The sequence below is a fragment of the Moschus berezovskii genome, chromosome 4, assembly GCF_049115385.1.
Source record: "Moschus berezovskii isolate FMDL1 chromosome 4, NW_MosBer_1.0, whole genome shotgun sequence".
Lineage (NCBI taxonomy): Eukaryota > Metazoa > Chordata > Mammalia > Artiodactyla > Moschidae > Moschus > Moschus berezovskii.
In genome coordinates, this window is record NC_142463.1 from 27,284,194 (window position 1) to 27,311,249 (window position 27,056).

The 27,056-nt window shown below is 35.8% G+C and overlaps 1 protein-coding gene and 1 pseudogene across 9 annotated transcripts in view; both read right to left on the minus strand.

The window, feature by feature from the left end:
* The window catches only part of TUT4 (terminal uridylyl transferase 4), a 162,073-nt gene that overhangs the window by 103,519 nt on the left and 31,498 nt on the right, over positions 1-27,056 (minus strand). For all 9 annotated transcript variants that reach the window (XM_088835298.1, XM_088835297.1, XM_088835300.1 and 6 more), the window contains exons 2-4: positions 24,970-25,845; positions 17,510-17,673; positions 10,064-10,180 (exon numbers count right to left, since the gene is read on the minus strand). In XM_088835298.1, the coding sequence (XP_088691424.1) occupies positions 10,064-10,180; positions 17,510-17,673; positions 24,970-25,756 (1,068 nt within the window). In that variant the 5' untranslated portion in view covers positions 25,757-25,845. The remainder of the gene's footprint in view (positions 1-10,063; positions 10,181-17,509; positions 17,674-24,969; positions 25,846-27,056) is intronic.
* Positions 1,712-8,211, minus strand: LOC129541790 (large ribosomal subunit protein eL21 pseudogene; annotated as a pseudogene).

The following is a 27,056-nucleotide window of genomic DNA, read 5'->3' on the forward strand; positions in this document are numbered from 1 at the left end:
CTGGTGATCTAGTGCTTAAGACTCTGTGCTTCCAATGGAGGGGGCATGGGTTCAATCCTTGATCAGGGAAGTTCTTCATCCCGTGTGGTGTGGCCAAAAAAATAAAACAAATAGATGTTGACAGGTGATTTTTCCTTCCTCCAGAACTCTGAAGATACTATTCAACTGTCTTCTGGCTTCTATTGCTGTTATGGATAAGTCAGCCAACATTCCCATCCTCTGCACCTTTGTGAATGGACTTTTATCTTTTCGGCTGCTTTTGAAAAAGCAACTTTACTGTGGATATAATTTATATAAAATAAATTGCACATATTTAAACTTTACAATTGGGTTCATTTTTGACATATGTATATAATAAAACCATCACCAAAATCAAGATAATAAACATATCAATCTCTCTCAAAAACTTCCTCATATCCCTTTGTAATCACTACATCCTTCTTCTACACCCATATTCTGGGAACTAACAATCTGCTTTCTATGATTACAGTTTAGACTGCATTTTCTAGAATTTTATATATATGGAATTGCACAGTATATAGTCATTTTTGTCTGACTTTTTACACTCATGATACTTAAGATCCATCTATGTAGTCAATAGTTCACTCCTTTTAACAACAAATAGCATAACAAGATATGGATATACCACATTTATTTGTTCACTTCTTTGGCTAATTATTAAACATAAAACTGCTATGAATATTCATATACAAGTAAGTGTAGAGACATATGCTTTCATTTATCTTGGATAAACCCATAGGAACGGAATGGCTGAATCATGTATTAGTTGTATGTTTAACTTTTAAAAAACTGCCAATGTTTTAAAAAATGGATGTATTACCATGTGACCTAGTAATTCCACTTCTGGGTATTTATCCAAAAAAAATTAAAACACTAACAGGAAAAGAAATCTGCACCTCCATGTTCACTGCAGCTTTATTTATAATATCCAAGACATGGAAACAACCTACATGTCCACTGATGAATGAGTGAATAAAGCAAATGTGGTCCATACAGACAACTTAACATTATTCAGTCATTAAAAAAAAGAAAATCTTGCCATGTGCAACAACATGGATGGACCCTGAGGGCATACTGTTAAATGAAGTAAGTCTGACCAAGAAAGATAAATACTGTATGATCTCACTTGTATGTGGAATCTAAAAACAGCAGCAACAAAAACTGAACTAATACAGAGAACATATTGGTCATTTCCAGAGGTAGGGATTAGTGGTTGGGGGTGAGCGAAATGGGTGAACACAGTCAAAAGGTAAAAGCTTTCAGTTATAAAATAAATCAGTCCTTAAGATTTATATATACTTCTTGGTAATTATAGTTAATAATGCAGTATTGTATACTGAAAAGTTGCAAAGCATAAATCTTAAAGTGAAGACTGAGGTGAAGTTCTCACCTCAAGAAAAAAAAAAGTTATGTGCAGTAGTTGGTATTGACTAAATTTATTGTGGTGATTATTTCACAAAATATATATATGTTGATTCATTACGTTGTACATGTGAAACTAACATGTATGTCAACCAACTCTCAATTAAAAAATAATTTTAAAATAAATCTTTAAAATAAAAGGTGGATTATTGAGTTGGCCAAAAAGTTCATTCAGGTTTTTCTATACCATCTTATGCTATGGAAAATCCCGAACAAACTTTTTAGCCAACCCAATACTATTTTATATTTCCACCAGCACTGTTTCAGACTTGCTGTTCATTCACATCCTTGACAACACTTGGCACAGTCAATATTTCTAATCTTAGCTGTTCTTATAAGTGCAGTGATTTCCCTAATGATGAATAATGTTGAGCATCTTTTCATGTGTTTGACATCTCTATGTCTTCTTTATTAAAGTGTTGGCTCAAATCTTTTGCCCATATTTTTATTTGGTTGTTTGTTTATAGCAGTTCCCCTCATCCTTGGAAGATATGCTCCAAGGCCTCCAGTGGAAGCCTAAAACCACAGAAAGCACTGAACCCTGTAAATACTATTCTCTTCCTCTACATACATACCTATGATAAAGTTTTATTTATAAATTAGGCACATTAAGAGACTACTCAAATTGCCTGCATCACTACTTTTGCACGTTGGGGCTATTATTAAGTAAAATAAGGATTACTGAAACACAAGCACTGTGATACCACTAACAGCCAATCTGATAACTAAGTAACTAACAGACAGGTAACATACACTATGCAGATACCCATATCACAGGCAGGACAAAGCCAAACAAGAAATTTCATCACACTATTCAGTCAGAACCAGACATGGAACAACAGACTGGTTTAAAATTGGGAAAGGAGTTCATCAGGGCTATACGTTGTCACCCTACCTATTTAACTTATATGCAGAGTACATCATGCGAAATGCAGGCTGGATGAAGCACAAGGTAGAATCAAGATTGCTGGGAGAAATATCAGTAACTTCAGGTATGTAAATGACACCATCCTAACGGTAGAAAGTGAAGAGGAACTAAAAGAGCTTCTTTTTTTTTTTTTTAAACAATATCTGGCAGTTTATTAAAAAATGGAGCATACTGAACAACTATCTTACATCTTTCAGGAAGAAAAAACACTAAATTTGAAAAGACATCACCCACTGAATTTGGACACAACACCTCTACTCAATTAAGAGAAACATTTGTACCATCCAGGTCTTTATTTTTACACCTATCAGGCCATGAATTCACAGGGAATGGGCTCCAACAGTTCGGGTTCCTTTCCATTGGTCCTCACAAAGTGTGCTTCTCTGGGTGGAGCAGGCTGGCGCTTCAGCTGAACCCAAGTCCCTTTCTCTTTGGCTTCCTTCTTTTTCTGATCATTTTCCTTCACACGTTTCAGAAAGCTATCTCGGCTCTAAGAGTGCTTAATATGCTCGATACGCACATTAATTCTCTTGGCAAGAATCTTGCCCTTGTTTGTTTACAATGATGCCAACAGCATGCTGGGTGACATTGCAGAATCTCCCAGTTTTGCCATGGTAACATTTGTGGGGCATTCCTTTTTGAACAGTACCCATTCCCTTGATATCTACAATATCACCCTTCTTGTAGATTCGCATGTATGTGGCCAAAGGAACAACTCCATGTTTTCTAAAAGGCCTGGAGAACATGTAGTGGGTGCTCCTCCTCTTTCCCTTTGTGTTGGTCATTTTGGCAAATTACTGGCAGATGGTGGTTCTGGCCGAAAAGCTACAAGAGCCTCTTGATGAAGGTGAAAGAGGACAGTGAAAAAGCTGGCTTAAAACTCAACATTAAAAAAACTATGATCATGGCAACCAGTCCATCACTTCAAGGCAAACAGATGGGGAAACAATGGAAACAGTGACAAACTTTATTTTCTTGGGATCCAAAATCACTGCGAACAACTACAGCCATGAAATTAAGAGATGCTTGCTCCTTGGAAGAAAAGCTATGACGAACCTAAGACAGTATTAAAAAGCAGAGACTACTTTTCCAACAAAGGTCCATATAGTCAAAGCTATGGCTTTTCCAGTAGTCATGTACCAATGTCAGAGTTTGGACTATAAAAAAGGCTGAGTGCCAAAGAATTGATGCTTTTGAACTGTGGTGTTGGAAAAGACTCTTGGACACCAAGGAGATCAAACCAGTCCATCCTAAAGGAAATCAACCCTGAATATTCACTGGAAGGACTGATGCTAAAGCTGAAGCTCCAATAGTTTGGTCACCTGATGCAAAGCACTGACTCACTGGAAAAGACCCTGATGCTGGGAAAGACTGAAGGCAGGGGAGAAGGGGACGACAGAGGATGATATGATTGGATGGCATCACAGACTCAATGGACATGAGTCTGAGCAAATTCCAGGAGATAGTGAAGGACAGGGAAGCCTGGCATGCTGTAGTCCATGGTTTTACAAAGTCAGACATGACTGAGCTACTGAACTAAACTGAATTCAGAATGGCATGCAGTTTAAAACTGTATGCTCTTTATTTGTGGAATTTTCCATTTGATATTTTCAGACATGGGTGACCAAGGGTAACCGAAACCATGGAAAGCAAACCATGAATAAGGGGTGACTACTGTACTTATTACTAGGTTTTAGAAGTTTTTTTATTTCTTCTAGATGCAACTCATTTACCTGATATGATTTGTGAATATCTTTTCCCAATCTGCAGGTAGTATTGTCTGTCATTCTTTAAAGATATCTTTCAAAGAGCAGTTTTTAATTAAGTCCATTCATCATTTTTTTCCTCTTTAGTATCATATCTAAGAAATTTTGCCCAATCCAAGGTCATAAAGATTTTCTACCATATCTTATCCTGGAAATTTTATACTTTTAGGTTTTACATTTAGGTTTATAAGTAAGGTATGGATCAAAGGTCTTTCTTTATTCATGGATATTTAACTATTTATATGTTTAAGAGAGTATAATTTCTCCACTAAATTGCCTTCGAATCTCTGTTAAAAAAAAGAATCAGTTGTTCATACAAGTGTGCCATTTCTATATTCACTATTCTGCTCCACTGATATATTTGTCTACTTGATGCCAATACCACACTGCCTTATTACTGTAGTTTAAGTCTGTAAAGCAGGTGTTGTCAGTTCTCCAACTTTGTTCTTTTCAAAGTTCTTTTGAATTTTCAAGGGCCTTTGCTTTCCCAGATGAATTTCAGCTTTTCTCTTCCTTCTTTTTTAGTTTTATTGAAGTATAGTTAATTTGCAGCGTTTCGGGTTACAACAAAGTGATTCAGTTACACATACATACATATGTAAGTACATACAGATATATTCTTTTTCAGATTCTTTTCCATTATAGGTTATCATAAGATATTGAATATAGTTCCCTGTGCTGTAAAGTAGGTCCTTGTTGCTTATCTATTTGAAATATAGCAGTATATATTCCAGATGAATTTTAGAATCAGGCTTTCAATTCAGGATTTTGTTCAGGATTGGGCTGAGTCTACAGATCAGTTTAGAAAGAAATTTAATATTAGTTCTTCCAACACAAAAACAAGGTTTATTTCTGCATTTCTTTAGCTCTTCTTTAATTTCTCTAAGGAATATTTTATAATTTTTGTGTATAATTTTGCATATTTTTGATGCTATTGTAAACAGTCGTTTTTTGAACTTCACTTTTGTACTGTTCATTATTAGTATACAAAAATACAACTGACTTTTGCATGCTGAGTTTGTATTCTGCAACCTTGCTAAACTCATTAACTCTAATAACTCTTTTCTGACGTCACTGAATATTCTATATAAACAATCACTTTTACCTACAAATATAGTTGTACTTCTTCTTTTCCAACTTAGATAGCTTTCCTTTGTCTCTTGTCTGAATTCACTGGCTAGAACTTCGAATAAAACGCTGAATAAAAGTGTAAGAGCGAACATATCTACCTTTTTCCCCAATTTTTTTTACTGTGATAAAATATACATAACATAAAATGTATTATCTTAACCATTTTTACAAGTACAATTCAATGGAATTAAGTACATTCATTTGTTGTGCAACCATCACCATCACACATCAGCAGAATTCTTTTTATCTTGTAAAACTGAAACCTTTCCATTCCTCCATCTCCCCAGACAACCACCATTCTACCTTCTGTCTTTATGATTCTGACAACTATAAGTATCTCATATAAGTGGAATAATTACAGTAATTGTCTTTTTATGATTGGCTTATTTCAGTTAGTATTAACTTACTCAGGGTTCCATGTTGTAACGTATCAGAATTACCTTCCTTTTTAAGGCAGTATATTTCAATGTATGTATATGTAACATTTTGTTTATCCATTCATCTGCTGATGGACAGCTGAGTTGCTTCCACGTTTTAGCTATTGTGAACAATGCTATAATGAACATGGTGGTACAAATATCACTTAAAGACCCTGCTTTCAATTCCTTTGACTTTATACTCAAAAGTGTAACTGCTGGATCATATAGTAATTCCATTTTTAACTTTGAGGAACTACAACACAGTTTCCCACAGCTATACCATTTTCATACCTGTCTTTTTTCTATCTTAAGGAGGAAACATTCAATTTTTCGCTATCAAGTATGTTAGTTGTAACTTCTTCACAGATGTTCTTTATCATGTTGAGAAAGTTCCCTTCAATTTCTAGTCTGCTGAGATTTTCTTTAAACTTTTTAAAATGCTTTTACAGCATCTACTAAGATGATCACATATTTTTCTTTTTCTGTTTGTTAATATGATGAATTATAGTGATTCATTTTCTAATGTAAACCAAAAATGCACTCCTGGAATAAATGCCTATTTGGTCATTTTGTATTTCCTCCTTTAAACATATTGATGGATTCAATTTTCTAAAATAATGTTTAGAATTTTTGCAATTATGCTAATAAGGGATATTGATCTGAAGTTTTCTTTCATTGTAATATCCTCTTCTGCTTCCTGTATTAGAGTAATATGGTCCTTATAGACTCAGTTGGGAAGCATTCCTCCTCAATGTTCTGAAGAGTTTATGAAGAAATGGTACAAATATCAATTATTCCAGAGCTCAATGATGCTCTTTTCTTTTTTCCAACTTCTTTTTTCTGTTTCATTACTTACTTCCATTCCTATATCTTTAAGTTCACCAACCTCTTCTTTTGCAATGTCTCATGTGCCATCCTACATACTGTATTTTTCATTTTAGACATTATAGTTTTCATTTCTGTAAGTTCAATTTGAATCATTTTTATATCTTCCATGTCTCTATTTTTAGGAACATCAGGAGTAGTTATATTAACTGTCTTATTGTCCTTCTCTACCAATTCTACTGTGTCAGTTCAAGGTCGCTTTTGATTGACTCATCTTTCTTTTCATAATTTGTACCTTCCTGCTGCCTTGTACACCAGATAATTTTTTACTGAATGGCAGCCAAAGTGAACTTTCGGGGGAGGATGGACATTTTGTATTCCTAAAAATATTCTCAAGCTTTTTTCTATAATGACATGAAATACTTGAAAATAGGTTATTTTTTGGTGTCTTACCTTCAAAATTTTTTAGTTGGCACCAGATTTAGCTTAGGGTTAAAGATTCCCCACTACTGAAATAAGATCTTTCTGATTACTCTACCCAACTTCCCACAAAGTATGAGGTTTTTCTTTTTGCTTTTCCATTCAAAAAATATATATATTTGTTTATTTATCCAGCTACACTAGGCCTTTTTAAAATTTTTATTTTCTTATTATTTATTTTTGGCTGTGCTGGGACTTCACTGCTGCACACAGGCTTCCTCTAGCTGCAGAGAGCAGTGGCTACTCTTACTTGCAGTGTGCATGCTTCTCATTGTGGTAGCTTCTCCTGTTGTAGCACACGAGCTCTAGGCATGTAAGCTTCAGTAATTGCAGCCCTCATGTTCAGTAGTTGGGGCTCACAGACTTAGCTGATCCACAGCATGCGAAATCCTCCCAGACCAGGGATCAAACTCACATCCTCTGCGGTAGCAGGTGGATTCTCATCTGCTATACCACCAGGGAAGTCCAAGAAGGCTTTATTTTAAAGTAAGATTCTGTTCATATTATCAAGAAAGTTTTACTCTGGAGAATACCCTAGTAGCAGTCTGAATATCATTTTAGATTTCATGTGAAACTGTTACATATATGGGTAAAAATACAACTCTTCCTTTCTAGATTTTTCTTATTCACAGATTAGCTATTTGAGTTTGGGGTTTAGCTCATTTTAATGCACTCACTGTGTCCGCTGGGTCTTAGTTTGGGCACATGAGATCTTTCATTTTTGTTTCAGCATGTGGTATCTTTGTTGCAGCATGTAGGATCTTTAGTTGTGGCATACTGGATCTAGATGCCTGACCAGGGACTGAACCCAGGTCCACTGCATTGGAAGCGCTGAATCTTACCTACTGAACCACCAGGGAAGTCTCATGAGGTTTTTCAGTCTGGACAGTTGGAAGATACTGTTCACGGCTTTGGAGGCACACCAAGCACTATTCTAATCCCTTCAGATGGTTCTTTCCCTGACTTCAGGCAGCTTTCTCACATGCGTGCACCAATCAGTACTGCACTAAATATTCTGAGGGAACTGTTCATAAAACTTTGAGTTTCTGCCTGTATAGCTTTCTTTTTTGTTTTTCTGTCCTACAAACTCTGCTGCTAAGTCACTTCAGTCATGTCCAACTCTGTGCGACCTCATAGACGGCAGCCCACCAGGCTCCCCCGTCCCTGGGATTCTCCAGGCAAGAACACTGGAGTGGGTTGCCATTTCCTTCTCCAATGCGTGAAAGTGAAGCTCAGTCGTGTCCGACTCTTGGCGACCCCATGGACTGCAGCCCACCAGGCTCCTCCGTCCATGGGATTTTCCAGGCAAGAGTACTAGAGTGGGTTGCCATTGCCTTCTCCCCTACAAACTCTAGCCACACTGTACTCCCTGAAGTCAAGTTCATCTCCTCATCTCTGGGAGTCCATTGTATTCTGCTCCCTATTGTACAATCTGAAAACTCTCTCAAATTGGTGTAATCATTGAGCTCATTTGTTTTCAGTTAGTCCTTCACTGCCTAAAGAAAAAAATTATTAGTAATATTTGTCTTTTTTTTGTTTTTGTTGCTTATTTCAAGAAGGTAAATTCAGTCTCTACTATTCCAACTTCACTAAAAGTTCAGGATAGCTGATTTTAAGGTTGGTTTGGGTTTTTTACAATATTCTAAAATTTCCCTATAATGTCTATAATGTGTAATGCCTTTCTTTTTAAGTTTGTTGGGAATTTCCTGAGCTTCCTACAACTAGTGATCAGCATCTTCCAACATTTCTTGAAATCTCTCAGTTATTATCTCTTGTGTAATGGCTTTCTTTTTAAGTTTGTTGGGAATTTCCTGAGCTTCCTGCAACTAGTGATCAGCATCTTCCAACATTTCTTGAAATCTCTCAGTTATTATCTCTTAAACTACCACTTTGTCTCTTGTAACTCTTCTGAAATGCTAATTGAATAAAAATAGGCTGGTAAAATTTGAGTGATTTCTTTTCCAAGTTGTTGAATTTTCTGAATGCATTTTTCTTCCAAAAGAAATGTACTGATCTCCAACTATGCGTCAGATACTGTACTTAGGAATGAAGAAAAATAAATAAGAAATTAAATCTGTCCTTGAAAACATTTACATACCGAAGTCTGCAAGAGAGAAGCACAGATATTTATAATACATAAGTATAAGGTTTTCTGATCAAGTCACTATGGGAACATGAAGAAAGTGTAACACAGACTTGATGGAAAGGTCAAGTAAAAGAGTATTTCTCAGACAGGATATCTTAGAGATAAGTAAGAAGTTATATAGAATTAATATTATAATTTTGAAAAGAAAAAAATTAAATAGCTAACATATTAATGAATTTCAAAAAGAAAACATTCTAATAACTGATCACATATGAATTCCCAAAGTCTAAACCTTATTAGGCCCTGCATGATCTAGACTTCTCCACTTTTATTTCATACCATTTTTCCCCAAGCTCTCTTGCTCCAGTCATACTAGACTCTTTCAGTTCCTCATATGTCATGTCCTTTCACAATTTAGAGACCTTTATTCATGCTGCTTTTTTGTGTAAAATGCTCTCATCTCACCCCTCTATGCCACTTAGCTTTCTGCCTTTTAAACCTCTACTTCAAGGTTCAACAACTCAAATGTCATTTTCTTAAAGAAATCATCCCTCCTCTACATTAAGTAAAATATCCTTCGTACACTTTCTTAGTATCACAATTCCCCCTTTAATGAAATTCATCATACGTAAATCCTTATTCATTGTATGATTTCACCAATACTTTAGAAACTCTGAGGGCAAGAACCATGACTATCTTATTCATCACTCCACAGAGCTAACACATAAGAACTCAATAAAAATCAGTTGGACTGACTGTACCTGACTTTTAAGCTTAGGAATCACAACATACTTTAGGATGAGCAAACTGGTCACTAAGAAGGTTCCCCTCCTGACCATCTAACAGAAGGAGGGCAATCACAGCTTTCAACACTATCATATCAGTTACTACTGTAAGAATGGACACTTGGTTTTTAGTTTCATTAATAAAAATATTTCATATAGTTTTATCACTTAATAAATAAATATTTTCTAAAAAGACTTACCAAAATGTTTTTCTTATGTCGTTTCTCTTTTATATGTTTATGAGCTCCCTGGATGTTTTCAATGTGAATTAAGCAAAGCTTGCATAGATATCGGCAGTTGGTATATTCTGGTGAGCGCTAAAAAAAAAGTTAAAAACAAATTTTTTCAGAAAACAGAAACAGTAAAATTTTTTACTATATATGTTAACACAACAATTATGTAAATATGAGGCAAAAATAAGCAGTGAAGTAATACTTTTTAATAAACAGTTCAATACTCATACACCCAAAAGGTAGGTGTCCTTTTAAAGTAGTCATCATAGGAGATAATATACTAATTTCAAACAATATCATGATAGTCCTAAACATGTTTGATATTCATCTAATATAGTCTTTAGAATTCATGGTAAGATAAGAAAGGCAGTATTATTATTTAGTGTTATTCCAACACTGCCAAAAATTGGTTTCAAAATTTCAGTCTTTTTGATTCCTATAAAAAATAAAATCTACTCTCAAATTGGGGATTTCAAACGAATCTACAAATATGGGGCTTCCCTGGTGGCTCAGTGGTGAAGAATCTGCCTGTCAATGCAGGAAATGCAGGTTTGATTCCTGAATCAGGAACATCCCTGAAGAAGGAAACAGCAACACACTCCAGTATTCTTGCCTGGGAAATCCCAAGGACAAAGAAGCCTCGCAGGCTTCAGTTCATGGGGTCGCAAAAGAGTCAGACACAACTTAGCGACTAAACAAACAAGTACTATAAATACTTGAAGACAACTCCAAAAGATGAGTTGTGATAACACTCTAATCAATTACAATCACATGGAAATAAATGGATAACCCCTTAAGGTAACTACTCTGAAAGGAAAAACAATTACAACACATGGAAAGTAGCAGTCACAATACTTAACTCATACTTTATACATGCGTTCTTGAGATAATAAAAAGTTAAAAATTTCAAAGTGCCTGTTATATGCTAGGCACTATGCTAGATGTTCAACATAAAATTTATCATTTTAACTCCCCTAATAATCCTATTACATTGGTATTATCTTCATTTTATACACCTGGGGGAGAAAAGCTCAGAGAGCTTGTAACTTTTACAAGGATACAACAGTATTACAAGGTAGACACTGATTTAATTTCATGTACATCTGAATCCTAAACCAAGATAAAATCCAAAGACCCTTAGATGATACAATAAAAAATAACCAAAACACAGTGAATCTATGTTGAATTTTAAACATTGTTTCTAGTTCCTTACACTGAAATTGCAGCAATGCTTAATTTTTACCTCATACTGACCTTCAATAGGCTGCAACTCCTGACAAAAAGATTCTCTTACTTCAGAATATAACACAATTTCCTTTAAATAAGAAACCTGCCCCAATTTAGCAACAGTCCTGCCACAGATCAAAAATAAACATAGCTTTCACTTATAGAGTATCCATTATTAACCTTACAATACCCCTATGAGGAATTCCTCATTTTACTGGCAAAGCAACTAAATCCCTAGAATTAAGAAATTTGTCCAAGGCAATAAGCAAGTAATAAAAATCAGTTCAACCTAGTCATTTCTTTTCTTTAAAATTACTTCAAATCAGTCCTTATTGGGGAATGAATTAAGCCCTCACACAGACTTCTCTTAGTTTCCAACAATAACTTTTTTTTTTTATAAAATTTTTATTAGAAAACTGAAATTTACAATGTGTTTATATCACTCACTGAGTACACGGCATTTAAAAACATCATTACAGAAAGAGAACAAAAATATAAAGTCTTAAAACCTATGGGCTATGGAAAACATTATCCACTGAGGCCTTAAATGTAGACGACTTTACATAAAAAAGAAAAGCAATGAGTATACTACTTCTTAATTCACCAAATATTTTCTGAGTTCATATTATATGTCAAATATTCTCTAGGAGCTGAAGATAATAATGTAAACAAAATAGATGAAAATTCTTGTCCTCATGAATTTACACTCTAGGAAAGACAGGTAATAAACGAATGCACAAATAAAAAAATATGAATTTAAGGGAGGTATCTTCTTTTTAAAAATAGAATCATCATTTACTGATAAAAATGACTTAAAGGAAGTGAAGGACTGACTTGTATGGGTGTATGAAGACGTTTCAAGTGAAGAGAAATGTGAACGCTAAGACCCTGAGGCAGCAATGTGCTTAGTCTGAGAAACTGCAAAAAAAAAGCTACTATGACTGAAGAGAGAGGTAATAGAAGTCAGATCACTTGTGAGGGGAAGGTACTGACGACTTCTAAGCAGAGAATTACAAGATCTAATCTAATTTTACAGGGATCACTTGCCTTCTTTATCAAGAAACAAAAAGAACTTATTGCTATTATAAGCACACTGCAATAATCCAGATGACACTGACTTGGCTCAAGGTAAGAATTGTGGAAGTGGCAAGAAGGGCTGGACTGAGGAGTTGAAAGCATAAATACAAAATACCTAAAGCCATGAATATTGATGACATCACTAAATAAATCATATGCCCACTTATCAGACAACTTTTTCAAATGTAAAATGTGAGCAGACAAGGACATGTCTGGAATCTTTTAGTAAGAAAAGCTTGGTCTCCACTGAATGTGGAGACAAAAGGCCTAAAATGACATCTCAACTGATCTTGGATAAATTTCTAACACTTAAACCTGCTTCTATGTCCGTAAAAATGAATAAAAATTGCCCTACTTGGTAAAATAACTAATTTCTACAAGTAGCTAATCTTTATTTAGTACTTAGCATACACCAGGCTCTGCACCAAGAATTTTACCTCTACTATCTAATTGTCATAGCCCAATAAGCAAATTTCTATCAACTCCATTTTAATGATAAACTGAGGTTTAAAGTTAAATAACTTACCAATGTTAACTGGTTTAAAGAAGTTAAATAACGTCCCAATTCTATCCACTTACTTAATCAGTAAGTGGCAGAACTAAGACCCAGTGACTCCAAAACCCATTTATTTAACCAGGAAGCAAACTATCTCTAATTACTAACCAACTAGTATGTGCAAGGTACTGTATTAAGCATAACAGTAAATAAGACAAAAATGTCCTCATCATCATGAAGCTTCTAGTTTCACAGAAGTGACACATGAAAAATACAATGTTTAAAATCTTCTTTATTATAGTTATTGTATTTTATTTTACCATTAACAAACACATTGGTAAGTTTACGCAGACCATCTAGAATAAAGATTTGTGTCCTGAACAACCAATGGATCAAACAAAAAATTAAAGGGAAATAAAAAAAGTTTCCTGAGACAAAATTGGAAAAATAACATACCAGAACCTGTGGGATACAGCAAAAGCAGCTCTAAGAGGAAAGTTCATAGCAATAAATGTCTATATTAAGAAGCAAAGAAAATGTATGTGAAAGTCGCTCAGTCGTGACTTTTTCATAAAAAGTCTGACTCTTTACAACCCCATGGACTATACAGTTCATGGAATTCTCCAGGAAGGAATACTGGAGTGGGCTGCCTTTCCTTTCTTCAGGGGATCTTCCCAACCCAGGGATGTAACCCAGGTCTCCCACATTGCAAGTGGATTCTTTACCAGCTGAAACACAAGGGAAGCCCAAGAATACTGGAGTGAGTAGCCTATTCCTTCTCCAGCAGATCTTCCCAGCCTAGGAATCAAATTAGCCATAAAAAAAATGAGAAAATCCTACCATTTGCAACAACATGGATGTTGCATGTTGAAGGCATTATGCTAAGTAAAATAAGTGAGACAGAGAAAGATTAATACTCTATGATCTCACTTTTCTATGGAATCATTTTTTTTAAATCCCTCAAAGAAAAAGAGATCAGACTTCTGATTACCAGAGGCAGAGGGGAAAAGACAGGAATACTGCAGAAGTATGGATAAAAAGTACCAACTTCCAGTTATAATAAGCATCAGGAATATGAGCACTGCTGTTATGATATATAAGAAAGTTGCTGAGAGTATTTATTACTTTTTTCTTTTCTTTTTATTGCATCTATATGAGAAGATGTTAGCTAAACCTACTGTGGTAATTATTTCAATCCACGTAAATCAAATTATCATGCTATATACCTTAAATTTATAGTCAATTACTTCTCAATAAAACTGGAAAAAATAAAAGCTGTAATTTTAAATTAAAAGAAAAAAGATTCCTGAGCATGGAAGTCTAAGTATTTCATAATCAATATTTAACACTTACTATCAGGTGGCACAGTCATAAAGAATCCACCTGTCAATGCAGGAGACACAAGAGACTGGATTTGATCCCTGAGTGGGCAAGACTCCCCTGGAGTGAGAAATGGCAACCCACTCTATTATTCTTGTCTGGAAAATTCCATGGACAGAGGAGTCTGGTGGGCTACAGTCCGTGGGGGCCAAAAAGAGTTGGACATGACTGAGCATGCATGCATATATGGGGAAATTTACTCTTTTGATCTGCATTGATCCCCAACCTTTCTGGCACCAGCGATGGGTTTCATGGAAGGTAAGTTTTCCATAGATGGGGCAAGATGGTTTGGGGATGATTCAAGCACATTACATATATTGCTCACTTTATTTCTATTACTATTGCATCAGCTTCACCTCAGATAATCAGGTATTAGATCTCGGATGTTGGGGACCCTGATCTAACAGTCTGGGTTTATTCTTTCTTGCTACAGGTTAATAAGTCTCTGTCTTTACTCTCCATTTAGATAATCCATAAGTAAACTGTGAACCAAATACCTGATGCAATCTAAAACAAGCTGGTAAGAATATTCTTAATGAGTATTTAAAATTGGTAAAGAAAAGTTTTAAGAATATAATGGATTGAAAACAAGAGGTTTTGGAGGGCATGAAAACCAAAAAGGTGTCAGAAAAAGAAGAGTTTATAGACATCTATGCTGGTACTGGCACACTGATTTTACATCATTAGTATTTAAATTCAACAACAATATGTTTTACATGCTCTCAAGATTTCTTTTACCTCAGGCCCTTCTTTCCTACTACTATCAAATATCCATTCCACCCCAACTTCTTCCTTTTCCCAACAAGTTACTTTTCCTAGTTCATATACTACACATTTCCACATCTAGTCCCCTCGCTTATATTTCTTGAAAACACATTTCACCTTTCCTTTATACATGTCATACAATTTACCTACACCACCATTCTCCAACCCACCTACTCAACTCCTAGCCATTTCTGCAAACTCAGCTCCAATGTCACTTTCTTATAAAGCATTCCCAAATTTATGCCACTATACCCCAACTCAAGTTGGGATCCCATTTTCAAACAATATTGTTACTACTATTATTATTTGCTTACATGTCTTTCTCTAAAAGAAACCCTAGAAAAGCAGTATAATGAAGCCATGTATGCCCCAATTCTAACTTTTTATCACCAGATCATGGCACACAAGTACTCAACATTTATCCTGATAATGCACAGATCCAGACTAATTCCAGATTTAGGAAAGAGAAAGTGAGAAGACAGAACTATGTAAAACAGCAAATTGAAAAAAAGACTTCCTTGTAACTAGGATTGTGTGAAACTATATAAGCCAAACTCTTTCCTATTTTATGTACTCTTTGATATTCCTTCCTACTTTCACAGGATACCTACTTTGTCATAAGTTTTACTAATGACTCAGGATTGCCTTCTTCAATTTAGATATGACCTTTTTTCTAAGTTATACAAAATCACACCATTTCTTTCTTTCCTTCCTTATTTATCAGAAATGATGACCTATTTATTATATTAGGTTGGTACAAAAGTAATTGCAAGTCTGCATTGTTGAAATTTGCCATTTGATATTGGAATATATTCTTAAATAAATGTTATTTTATACATCATTTGAATGCCCATTTCTTGCTTTATGTTTTTTGCTAATGAATTATTACCTGCTGTTTATTTTATATGTATTTTAGACTATGGAAACGATGTTAGACAAAAAGTAAATTCCAACGATTTTCTTGAGTTAAAAATGAGTTATAAAGCAGCAGAGACAACTTGAAACATCAACAATGCATTTGGCCAGGAACTGCTAATGAAGGTTTAGTGCAGTGGTGGCTCGAGAAGTTTTGTAAAGGAAATGGGAGCCTTGAAGATGAGGAGCATAATGGCTGGCCATCGGAAGGTGACAATGACCAACTGAGAGGATCGTCAAAGCTGATCCACTTATAACTACAGGAGAAGTTGATGCGTGATGAAAAGTGGATTTTACACAACTAGCAATGACCAGCTCAGTGGCTAGACCAAGAAGAAGCTCCAAAGCACTTCCCAAAGTCAAACTTGCACCAAAAAAGGTCATGGTCACTGGTGGTCTGCTGCCAGTCTGATCCACTACAGTGTTCTGAATCCTGGAGAAATCATTACAGGGAAAATGCTTCCACAGGATGCAGAAAATGCTTTCCAAGAGTTCACTGAATCAAGCATGTATTTTTATGCTACAGGAATAAACAAATTTCTCACTGGCAAAAATGTGTTGATTATAATGGTTCCTATTTTGATTAATAAAGATGTGTCTGAGTCTAGTTATAATGATTTAAAATTCAGGGTCTAAAACCATCCTTACTTTTGCACCAACCTAATATTTCCCTGTATGCATACTCACAAATATCCCAAGTTTCTATTTAAGAACAAAATGATTTATGGTTCTTTCCTTCAACATCTAGCAGTGTTTTTGCTGTTAAGGCTGGGAATGTGTGTTTCTAGATCAGGAAATTAATAAGTACTTAGGAACAAGATACCAATGGCTAGTACAGTTCCTCACACATAGAAGATACTCAGTAAATATGGGAGAAAAGAGAAAGAGAAAACCTACGGGGAAGGGAGAAAGTTTAGTATCTCCTGTAGTATTTGCTATTTGGCACTCCAAACAGACTGTTAACTTCTAATGGGCAGAAACTGTGCCATATTCACCAATATATCCCCAGTGTTTGGCACAGTACCTAGAATGTAACAAGCTCTCCATATCTATTTGATAAATGAGTAAATCAAGGGTCAGCACACTTTTTGTAAAGGGACAACATAATATTTCAGTAAATATTTTATGCTTTTGGTAAACAGTAGATATTTTATGCCTAGTGATCCAAATACTCTGCAGCAAGTATTCAAAACTCAACTCTGCCACAGGAGCAAGAAAGCAGCCAGCCATAGATAATAAGGATGACATGGCTGTGTTCCAATAAAATTGTTTATAAAAACATGAGGTATTTTATCACAATTTTAGAAAACAAAAACAAGGTGATAAGCCATAGCTTGTCAAGCCCTGGGATGAAAGAATGAAGTCAAGACTCACAGATGAAAGGATCAGCTGAACAAATGGAGTGAAAGAGAGGGAGAAAAGAAGAAAAGAAAGAGGGAAGGAAGGGAAAATGAGTGATATCTCTGCCTAAGGAATACTGTAAGAAAAATCAAAAGAGCTGTACTTGGTTGAACATGCATTTTCCTGAAAAAAACTAAAACAATATAGTATACTTTTTCAAGTCGAAAGATGTGATCTCTTTCTAAGCGTTCTTCTGCTTGTTTCAAGCCTAGCCTCTGCTCAGGTGTCAATGTAGATTCATCTATCACAGTGGCATTTTCTAAATAGTCCATCTCTGAAGAATTTTCTTTATTAGATTCATCACTCTTCATTTTACCTAGAAAAGGAAGCAATCACTTAGTTACCATCAACAGAATTGGTAAATTAAAAAAATTTTAATGAAAAACAGACATTCAATGTATACGCATACAGAAAAAATATTTTTCCTTGGTAGTGCAAATTGGTATACCTACATAAAATATTAAGTAAAAGATACACATGATATCAAAATTCACACACAAAAAACTACTTCATGGGTCAAATGCCGATCTTCTTCTGACCTACCTATATCAAAAAGACAAGTATAACCAAGACTCACTATACAAGGCTAATATATCATACTATCTTGCAGAATCTCCAAAGTAAATATAAAGCTACTTTAAATCCCAAAGGTGACTCACTGAATTAAAGTCACTTTAGTGACTTTATCACTATAAAGTAGGAGCAAAAAGAACCTATATACTCCAGACCACAAATCCACAAATCTATGAGGGTCCTTCTTCTTTGCTTTCACTGAACTCAATAGATATTTCAACCACATCAATATTTTTTCTTTGTTTCTCCTAGCTAGATTGTAATCTCTTTAAGGCACAGACTATGTGCTTTCAATCCATGCATTTCTAGCACCTATCAATATATACTTGAAATATAGTAGGTTCCAACATGCAATAATGCATGCTCCACCACTGTGATATTTTAAAATACAAATTGAATCATATTAACTCTCATGTTTAAAACACCTAAGGGGCTCTCATAAAGTTCAGAATAAAGTTTTAAATTCTCTAAGACACAACACACAGTACTTGTCCTCTTGCAGGCAGTCAACAATAATTCCAATTCAATACAATAATTCAATTCCAATACAATAATTCCAAGTTGTGCAAATGCTATAAAGGAAAAAAAAAAAATGGAGAAGGAGATAAACTTTCAGGGAAGGCTTTTCTGAGATTTTAAGCCAAGACCTCAAAAACAGAGCTGGGGCTCCCCTGATGGTCCAGTGCTTAAGACTTCACTTTCCAATGCAGGGTGTGTGGGTTCAATCTCTGGTTGGGGAACTAAGATCCCACATGCCTCATGGCCAAAAAGCCAAAGCATAAAACAGAAGCAATACTGTAACAAATTCAATAAAGACTTAAAATGGAAAAAAAAAATTATTTTTTTTTAAAAAGAGCTAAGTAGTCTTTATCTCCAACCTTATATCCTGCTCTAACACTTTTCACTTCATTCATAACAAATGTGTTAGAATGGATCACTGCGGCTCCAAGGATCAATGCCTTTACATGTTCTGTTTCCTCTACTATCAAGGCCTGTCCCACTTCAACTAGTACTGTTTACCTGTCTTGCAAAATTCAGCTTAAGCATCACCTGTTTCAGAAGACAGTCTGATATTTATATTCTCCGAGCACTCTCTATTATCTCACATTTTCACAGTAATGTAATTTGTATTCATTTATCCACATGTTACATTAGATAATGAATTCCTTGATGCTAATGACCAGGTCGTATTCACTTTCATACCTTCAGATTTTAATACAATGCCTAGACCAGAGATGACAATAATAGTGTGTTAAATAAATTGACTTGGACAAATCTAATATCATTTTTAAAAGTAAATGCTCATAGATAATCAATAAACCTCTCCCCACTGCCCTCTAAAGTCACTCTACATGCCATCTACAAGAACCCTGAAAGTCGGTTCTTTCTTCTGATAGCACTAACTTTTTGAACAAAAACAGTGTGCCTCTGGAGGTGATGTGTCTCCTACCACAACAAGGGCACAACTGGAGTATTACTTAGCAATGAGAAAGAATGATATACCAATACCTACTACAATGAAGGAATCTTAAAATATACTAAGTGAAAGAAGTCAAACACAAAAGGCCACATGCTTCATGATTTTGTTCATATAAAAGAGGCAATCAATCTACAGAGACAGATATTAGTGGTTGGCAGTACCTAGGCGGACAGGACAATGAGTAGTGACTGCTAATGAGTATGGAATTTCTTTTAGAGGTGGTGAAAATATTCAAGATTTAGACAGTGGTAATTTCCTGGCCCAGACCACCTGACCTGCCTCTTAAGAAACCTGTATGCAGGTCAGGAAGCATCAGAACTGTACATGGAACAACAGACTGGTTCCAAATAGGAAAAGGAGTACATCAAGGCTGTATATTGTCAACGTGCTTAACTTATATGCAGAGTACATCATGAGGAACGCTGGGCTGGAAGAAGCACAAGCTGGAATCAAGATTGCTGGGAGAAATATCAATAACCTCAGATATGCAGATGACACCACCTTTACGGCAGAAAGTGAAGAGGAACTCAAAGGCCTCTTGATGAAAGTGGAAGAGGAGAGTGAAAAGGTTGGCTTGAAGCTCAACATTCAGAAAACGAAGATCATGGCATCTGGTCCCATCACTTCATGGGAAATAGATGGAAAAACAGTGGAGACAGTGTCAGACTTTATTTTTGGGGGCTCAAAATTACTTCAGATGCTGATTGCAGCCATGAAATTAAAAGATGCTTACTCCTTGGAAGGAAAGTTATGACCAACCTTGATAGTATATTAAAAAGCAGGACATTACTTTGCCAACCAAGGTCTGTCTAGTCAAGGCTATGGTTTTTCCTGTGGTCATGTATGGATGTGAGAGTTGGACTGTGAAGAAAGCTGATCGCCGAAGAATTGATGCTTTTCAACTGTGGTGTTGGAGAAGACTCTTGAGAGTCCCTTGGACTGCAAGGAGATCCAACCAGTCCATCCTAAAGGAGATCAATCCTGGGTGTTCATTGGAAGGACTGATGCTAAGCTGAAACTCCAATACTTTGGCCACCTCATGCGACGAGTTGACTCACTGGAAAAGACTCTGATGCTGGGAAAGGTTGGGGGCGGGAGGAGAAGGGGACGACAGAGAATGAGATGGCTGGATGGCATCACCGACTCTATGGACATGAGTTTGGGTGAACTCCTGGAGTTGGTGATGGACAGGGAGGCCTGGCGTGCTGTGATTCATGGGGTCGCAGAGAGTCGGACACGACTGAGCAACTGAACTGAACTGAACTGAATTTCCTGGCTGCAATCAGCATCTGCAGTGATTTTGGAGCCTAAAAAAATAAAGTCTGACACTGTTTCCACTGTTTCCCCATCTATTTCCCATGAAGTGATGGGACCAGATGCCATGATCTTTGTTTTCTGAATGTTGAGCGTCAAGCCTTTTCACTCTCCTCTTTCACTTTCATCAAGAGGCCTTTGAGTTCCTCTTCACTTTCTGCCATAAGGGTGGTGTCATCTGCATATCTGAGGTTATTGATATTTCTCCTGGCAATCTTGATTCCAGCTTGTGCTTCTTCCAGCCCAGCGTTCCTCATGATATACTCTGCATATAAGTTAAATAAACAGGGTGACAAATTTACAACCTTGACGTACTCCTTTTCCTGATGGCAGCCAGGAAATTAAAAGACGCTTACTCCTTGGAAGGAAAGTTATGACCAACCTAGATAGCATATTAAAAAGTAGAGACATTACTCTGCAGCCAAGGTCCGTCTAGTCAAGGCTATGGTTTTTCCCGTGGTCATGAATGGATATAAAAGTTGGACTGTGAAGAAAGCTGATCGCCAAAGAACTGATGCTTTTGAACTGTGGTGCTAGAGAAGACACTTGAGAGTCCCTTGGACTGTGAGGAGATCCAATCAGTCCATTCTAAAGGAGATCAATCCTGGGTGTTCATTGGAAGGTCTGATGCTAAAGCTGAAACTGCAATACTTTGGCCACCTCATGTGACGAGTTCATTCGCTGGAAAAGAGTCTGATGCTAGGAGGGATTGGGGGTGGGAGGAGAAGGGGACGACAGAGAATGAGATGGCTGGATGGCATCACCGACTCAATGGACATGAGTTTGAGTGAACTCTGGGAGTTGGTGATGGACAGGGAGGCCTGGCGTGCTGTGATTCATAGGGTCGCAAAGAGTCGGACACGACTGAGCGACTGAACTGAACGTCTACACAATTTTATAAATACACTATAAAACACTAAATTGTATATTTTTAAATGGCAAAATGAATTGTATCTCAAAACATAAAAAGGTAAATGGGAGAAACTTTAAATATGACATGATAATAAGAACTTTGGAGAAAAATTTAAATGAAACAAGGAATAAGGAGTGCCAGAAGTAGAGGTAAGGGTTATAAATTTTAGATAAGCAACCCAGCAAAGGGCTCAATGAGATGGTGAAGGAGGTAAGACACTAGCCATATGCTCATCTGGAAGGGTGTTCCAGGCAAAGAAAAAAGCAAATACAAAAGATGTCAGGTGACCACTTGCCTTCACATTTGAGGAACTGCAAGGAAATCATGCTGTTGGAACAGAGAAAAAGGATAAGAAGTAGATAAATGAGAGCAGAGAAGCAGGGGGAAGTGTTGAAAATCACAAGGTCACAGCAAGGACACTAGCTTTTACTCTGATATATTGAAAACCACTGAAACATTCTGAATAGCAGTTAACACAATCTGAATAATTTTAACAGGACCATTCTGGCTGCTATGTTGCAAACACAAGGAAGGGTGGTATAAGTGAAATGTAAAAAGATGAGTTACTAATAGGTTCTGCTGCCAAAAGCATGATCCTGACCACCACCAGCAGCAGTTTCATTCAGGAGCTTGTTAGAAATCCAGCATCATCAGACTCTTAACTTTCTAAATAAAAAATCCCAGAGAATGGAGCCCAAGAATCTGAATTTTAATATACTTCCCAGGTGATTCCTACAAACATTAAAGTTTGAGAAGCCCAGATCTAGAATATTCTCCCTTCAAATATTTACCAGGCGCACTCTCTCAGCTCTTATCTTCAAATATTTGCTCTAATGTCACCTTCTCAGTGACAATTTAAATGTGAAACACCACCACCAGACACAGCAGAATCATTCTTTCATTCTTTATGACCTTTTCTGTTTTATTTATAATATTCATCACTATCTAACTTATTATATACTTCTGTTACTTACTATGTTTGTCATCTATTTCCTCCCACTAGAATATTAACTCCATAAGTGTAATATTACCTGTTTTGTTCATTGTTATATTCTCAGCAACTAGATCAGTAACTGGCACATAGCAGATATCACTCAAAATATTTTTTTAATTTATGAATGGCAAAAGGAGAAACTGTGTAAGTGCTACACAGAAGACAAAGTTGGACCTAATGAAAATTAATTCACTAATCAGGTGGGCCTGAGATTAACCAAAAGTTTATAAACTATGTTAAGTCCAAATAGACAATGACCCAGACAAAGAGATTTTATTCTATTTAATTTACAAAGAGGAAATCTATGTAAAAATTTAATTTACAAAATAGAAAAAAGTGCTATATAACTAGGTATCAAGGCCAATATTACACATATTGAAGAGAATTCTTTAAAATAAGCCCTTATTTGTTAAATGATTACTCTAACTCATTACTTTGTTAAAACAAGTCTCCCAAAAGGACCTAGACTTGGTCTACTATCTTCCTTAAGCTAGTTCAACTTGTTCTCCACATTAACAAACAACAAAACTACACTTAATTGGAGAAATAATAATAACAAAGGATAGTCACTGCCATTGTGCCTACTGTGTCAAGGACTACATGAAACAGTCTATGAATTATTTCACTTAACCTTTATAACAAAGGCAGCAGCACTTCCACTTTTTTAAAAAATGAGGAAACTGAAGATATGTTGTAAAGGATAGGCAGCTTATCCAAGATCATAAAGCTCTTAAGTGAGGAAGATAAGATTCAAAACCTATGAAATTTTACTCCAGACCTCACTAGCTTAACTACCTCACTCTGTCACTTTATTCTGTCACCTTTAAAAAAAAACAATCTTTAAATCATAGCTTTAACTAATTAAAGTGATCAGACCCTTGTAAGTGATCTCATACACTGGTATTTCCCAACTTTAGTCACATACTATCATGTTTAATTTGCCATATCCAAAAACTTCAAGTACTATTATTTATTTGATATTGTCTTTAATTTGACTTACTTTTTGGGGCCTTGTCCTAAGCCATATCTATAAGCATTAATATTTTTTTTACATACATACAGGTATCTCTACTAAATTAAAAAAAAAGGTCAATAAACCATTATCTGTGTACCACTAGAAACAAAAAGAAGTTATTTCTGAACTCTTTATTAGCATTTCTCAAAGAGTGATAAATAATGACTTAAAAATAGCTTTTTGTATTTATACATCAAGAAAAGGTTTTACTCTTTTAGCTACAGAAACATCAGGAAAAAAGACTGCCAGGGAAAATTCATTAATTTCAACAAAATTAAGATTACTCAAGAGACATGGACAATATTTATAAGCAATTAATTAAAGCTAATATCAAGATCCCATTAGAAAATTAATTTTTCACAGATAGTTCTCAAGTAAATTCCAACAGTGTCCTAACAAATTTCTTTTTCCAGTTTTGTTACTGTCATTTTTTGCTGCATTGTATCCCCAAAAAGAGACACACACATATATGTGTGGCTTCTCAGAACACTCATAAAGTCCTATCATATCCTAAAGGCCCCTTACTCTCTAATTCTTGTGTGCCTTTTTCAGCTCCATCTTTTGCCACATTCCTCCTCAAGTCCGTGTTTCGGTCATAATGAATCTCGGTCACACTTGCAGTCTCACATTTGCATCACGCCTTTTCTCAACCCAAAGTCTAAATGTTGTTGATGTTTAGTTACTAAGTTGTATCCGACTCTTTTACCACCCCATGAACTGTAACAGCCTGCCAGGCTCCTCTGTCCATGGGATTTTCCAGGCAAGAATACTGGAGTCAGTTATCATTTCCTCCTCCAGGGGATCTTTCCAACCCACGCAATGAACCCTCCTGCATTGGCAGGCAGATTCTTTACCACTGAGCCACCAGGAAGCCCCAAAAGTCTAAATACCTCAATTAAATCATGTACTTTCTCAATTCTAAGTTTTTGGCACTAAACTAAATTACCACCTTACTTATCTGTAATACCTTCACTTAACTAGAAGCTTCCTTGAGACCTGGGGCTGTGTTCTTTTGGTTTTCCATTGTAAATACCTGAACGACATGTAATAGGAACTCAATACATGCATACGTATTTGGTTAATGAATGGGCATTCTATTACCAGGACCATTTAAAAAGAGTATGTATCTGTGTGTGTACCAGCTACAGAAGCCACTAAATTCGTATTTTCACAAGCTTTGTCCTATCATAATAAATGTGTTTCCATCTAAAGAATGTCTTTTTCATAGTTAAAATTGTTAAACTAGGAAAAAATTGAAAGAACATTAATATTAAAAAATCTCTCCAAAAATGTGACTTGTGGGATAACCTAAGTTTTACTTACTCAAATCATCTGATATGTCTTCAGTTCCTGAAGCACTATCATCAGAATCACCAGTATTATCTGTACACATTTGCTGCTTCTGAGATCGTTGTGCGTTTTCCATTAAAGATTTTCCTTCTTCTGCAACACCAATATTCCCTTTATCCAGAGAAGTAAAGGAACTTGGAGTTTTTTTTCCACTGTGCTGTAATTCTGTCTGTCTCATGTTTTCTTTCAACAGTAAATTGGGTAACTTCTCAGCTTCTGCTGGCAGGCTGGGTACCTTTTCTGATTTCATCTGAGAACCAGGTGCTTTTTCTGCTTTCCTCTGTGAATTAAGTGTCTTTTCTGCTACTATTGCTTGTAAACTGGGTGTCTTTTCTGTTTTCACTGGTGAATTAGGTGACTTTGATGGTTTTTCTGTTTTTGCCTGTAAACTGGGTGCTCTTTCTACTTTTGCCTGAGAAACAGGTAACTTTTCTGCTTTCGCTGGTGAATTAGGTGATTTTTTTGCTTTGCAGTGACTTTGATCTCGAAGGACTAATCCCAGATCTTTACCTGGAACACTGGCAGCATTTACTTTACATGATTTAACTTCTGTTTTTTCTATACAAATATCATTTTGCTTATTTTTTTTACTACTATTCCTATTTGGAGAGTTGGTCCCAATTTCTTTTATGGATTTATCATTTTTAGCTTTCAAAGTTTGATTAGTTATAACTTTAACTGCTTTGCTTTCTTCAGAAAGAGCCCAAGCATTCTTCTTTGGTTCATGATTTTCATTTTCAGAGGTCTTAGACTCTTCCATTATTTGAAAACCTGCTTCTTTCTATGATATTGTAATGTGGCAGATCTCCAGTAGTTTGAATTACTTCAAATCCAGTTTAGGCAAGCAAACTATTGGGTTAAGAAAAAAACAAAAAAAAAAAAAAACAAAATCTGTTATTTAAAATGCAAAAACCATTTTTTTTAAATTGGTTAGACCTAAAAAAAGCTTTTACAATTTACTTTCAAAACTGAATAGTAAAAAATAAAAAATTTTAAACTCTGAAAACAATATGAGAAAGGGTTAATGCCCACTTAGTAAATAACAGCAAAATGCCCATAAAGGAGGTTCTAATGTAATTCTGGCAAATGACATTAAAACATGGGAACTTTAGAAGTAAAACGCTGTCTTACACTAAGCATTTCAACTAAAAGGGAAATAAAACTTGCAACTGATGTACCACAATTAACCTAAAAGAAAATGGAGCAAAAATAACACAACAAATTGGAAAAGACTCTGATTCTGGGAAAGACTTACAGCAAAAGAAGGGAATGGCAGAGGATGAAATGGTTAGATAGCATCATTAACTCAACAGACATAAATGTGAGCAAACTCTGGAAGATAGTGAAGGACAGGGAAGCCTGGGATGCTGCAGTCCAGGGGGCTGCAAAGAGTCAGACATGGCTTAGAGACTAAACACACACACAGGTGGTAAGATCTTTCCCACATGACTTTCCTACTAAACACTACCTGTTTATGTCATTAATCTACTTCTAACTTGACCCTTTAAAAGTGGGGAATCAACGTAAACAGACTTTTTCCATCTCCAAAGAACAAAGGAGTTTACTAAAATCTTCTGAGGTAAGAAAATTTTAAAAAAACAATGGGAACTCAGAGTTTAAAAATGATAGTAATATTCTGTATGATATAATGGTGGATATATGTCATTATACATTTGTCAAAAGCCAAAGAATGGATATCTTTAAGACTGAACTCTAAGGTAAACTATGACTTTGGATGATAATGATGTGTCAGTGTAGGTTCATCGATTATAACAAATGTACCACTCTGGTGCAGGGATGTTGATAGTGGGAGGAAGCTATTCCTATGTGGGGGAAGGGAGTTACATGGGCACTACAGTTGGATGGCGTCACCAACCCAATGGACATGAGTTTCAGAAAGTTCCAGAAGATGGTGGAGGACAAGGAAGCCTGGTGTGCTGCAGTCCATGGGGTCACAAAGAGTTGGACGTGACTGAGCAACTGAACAACAACAATGTACTTTCTGCCCAACTCTACAGTGAAACTAAAACTGCTCCAAAAGAATAATAATGTTTACAAAA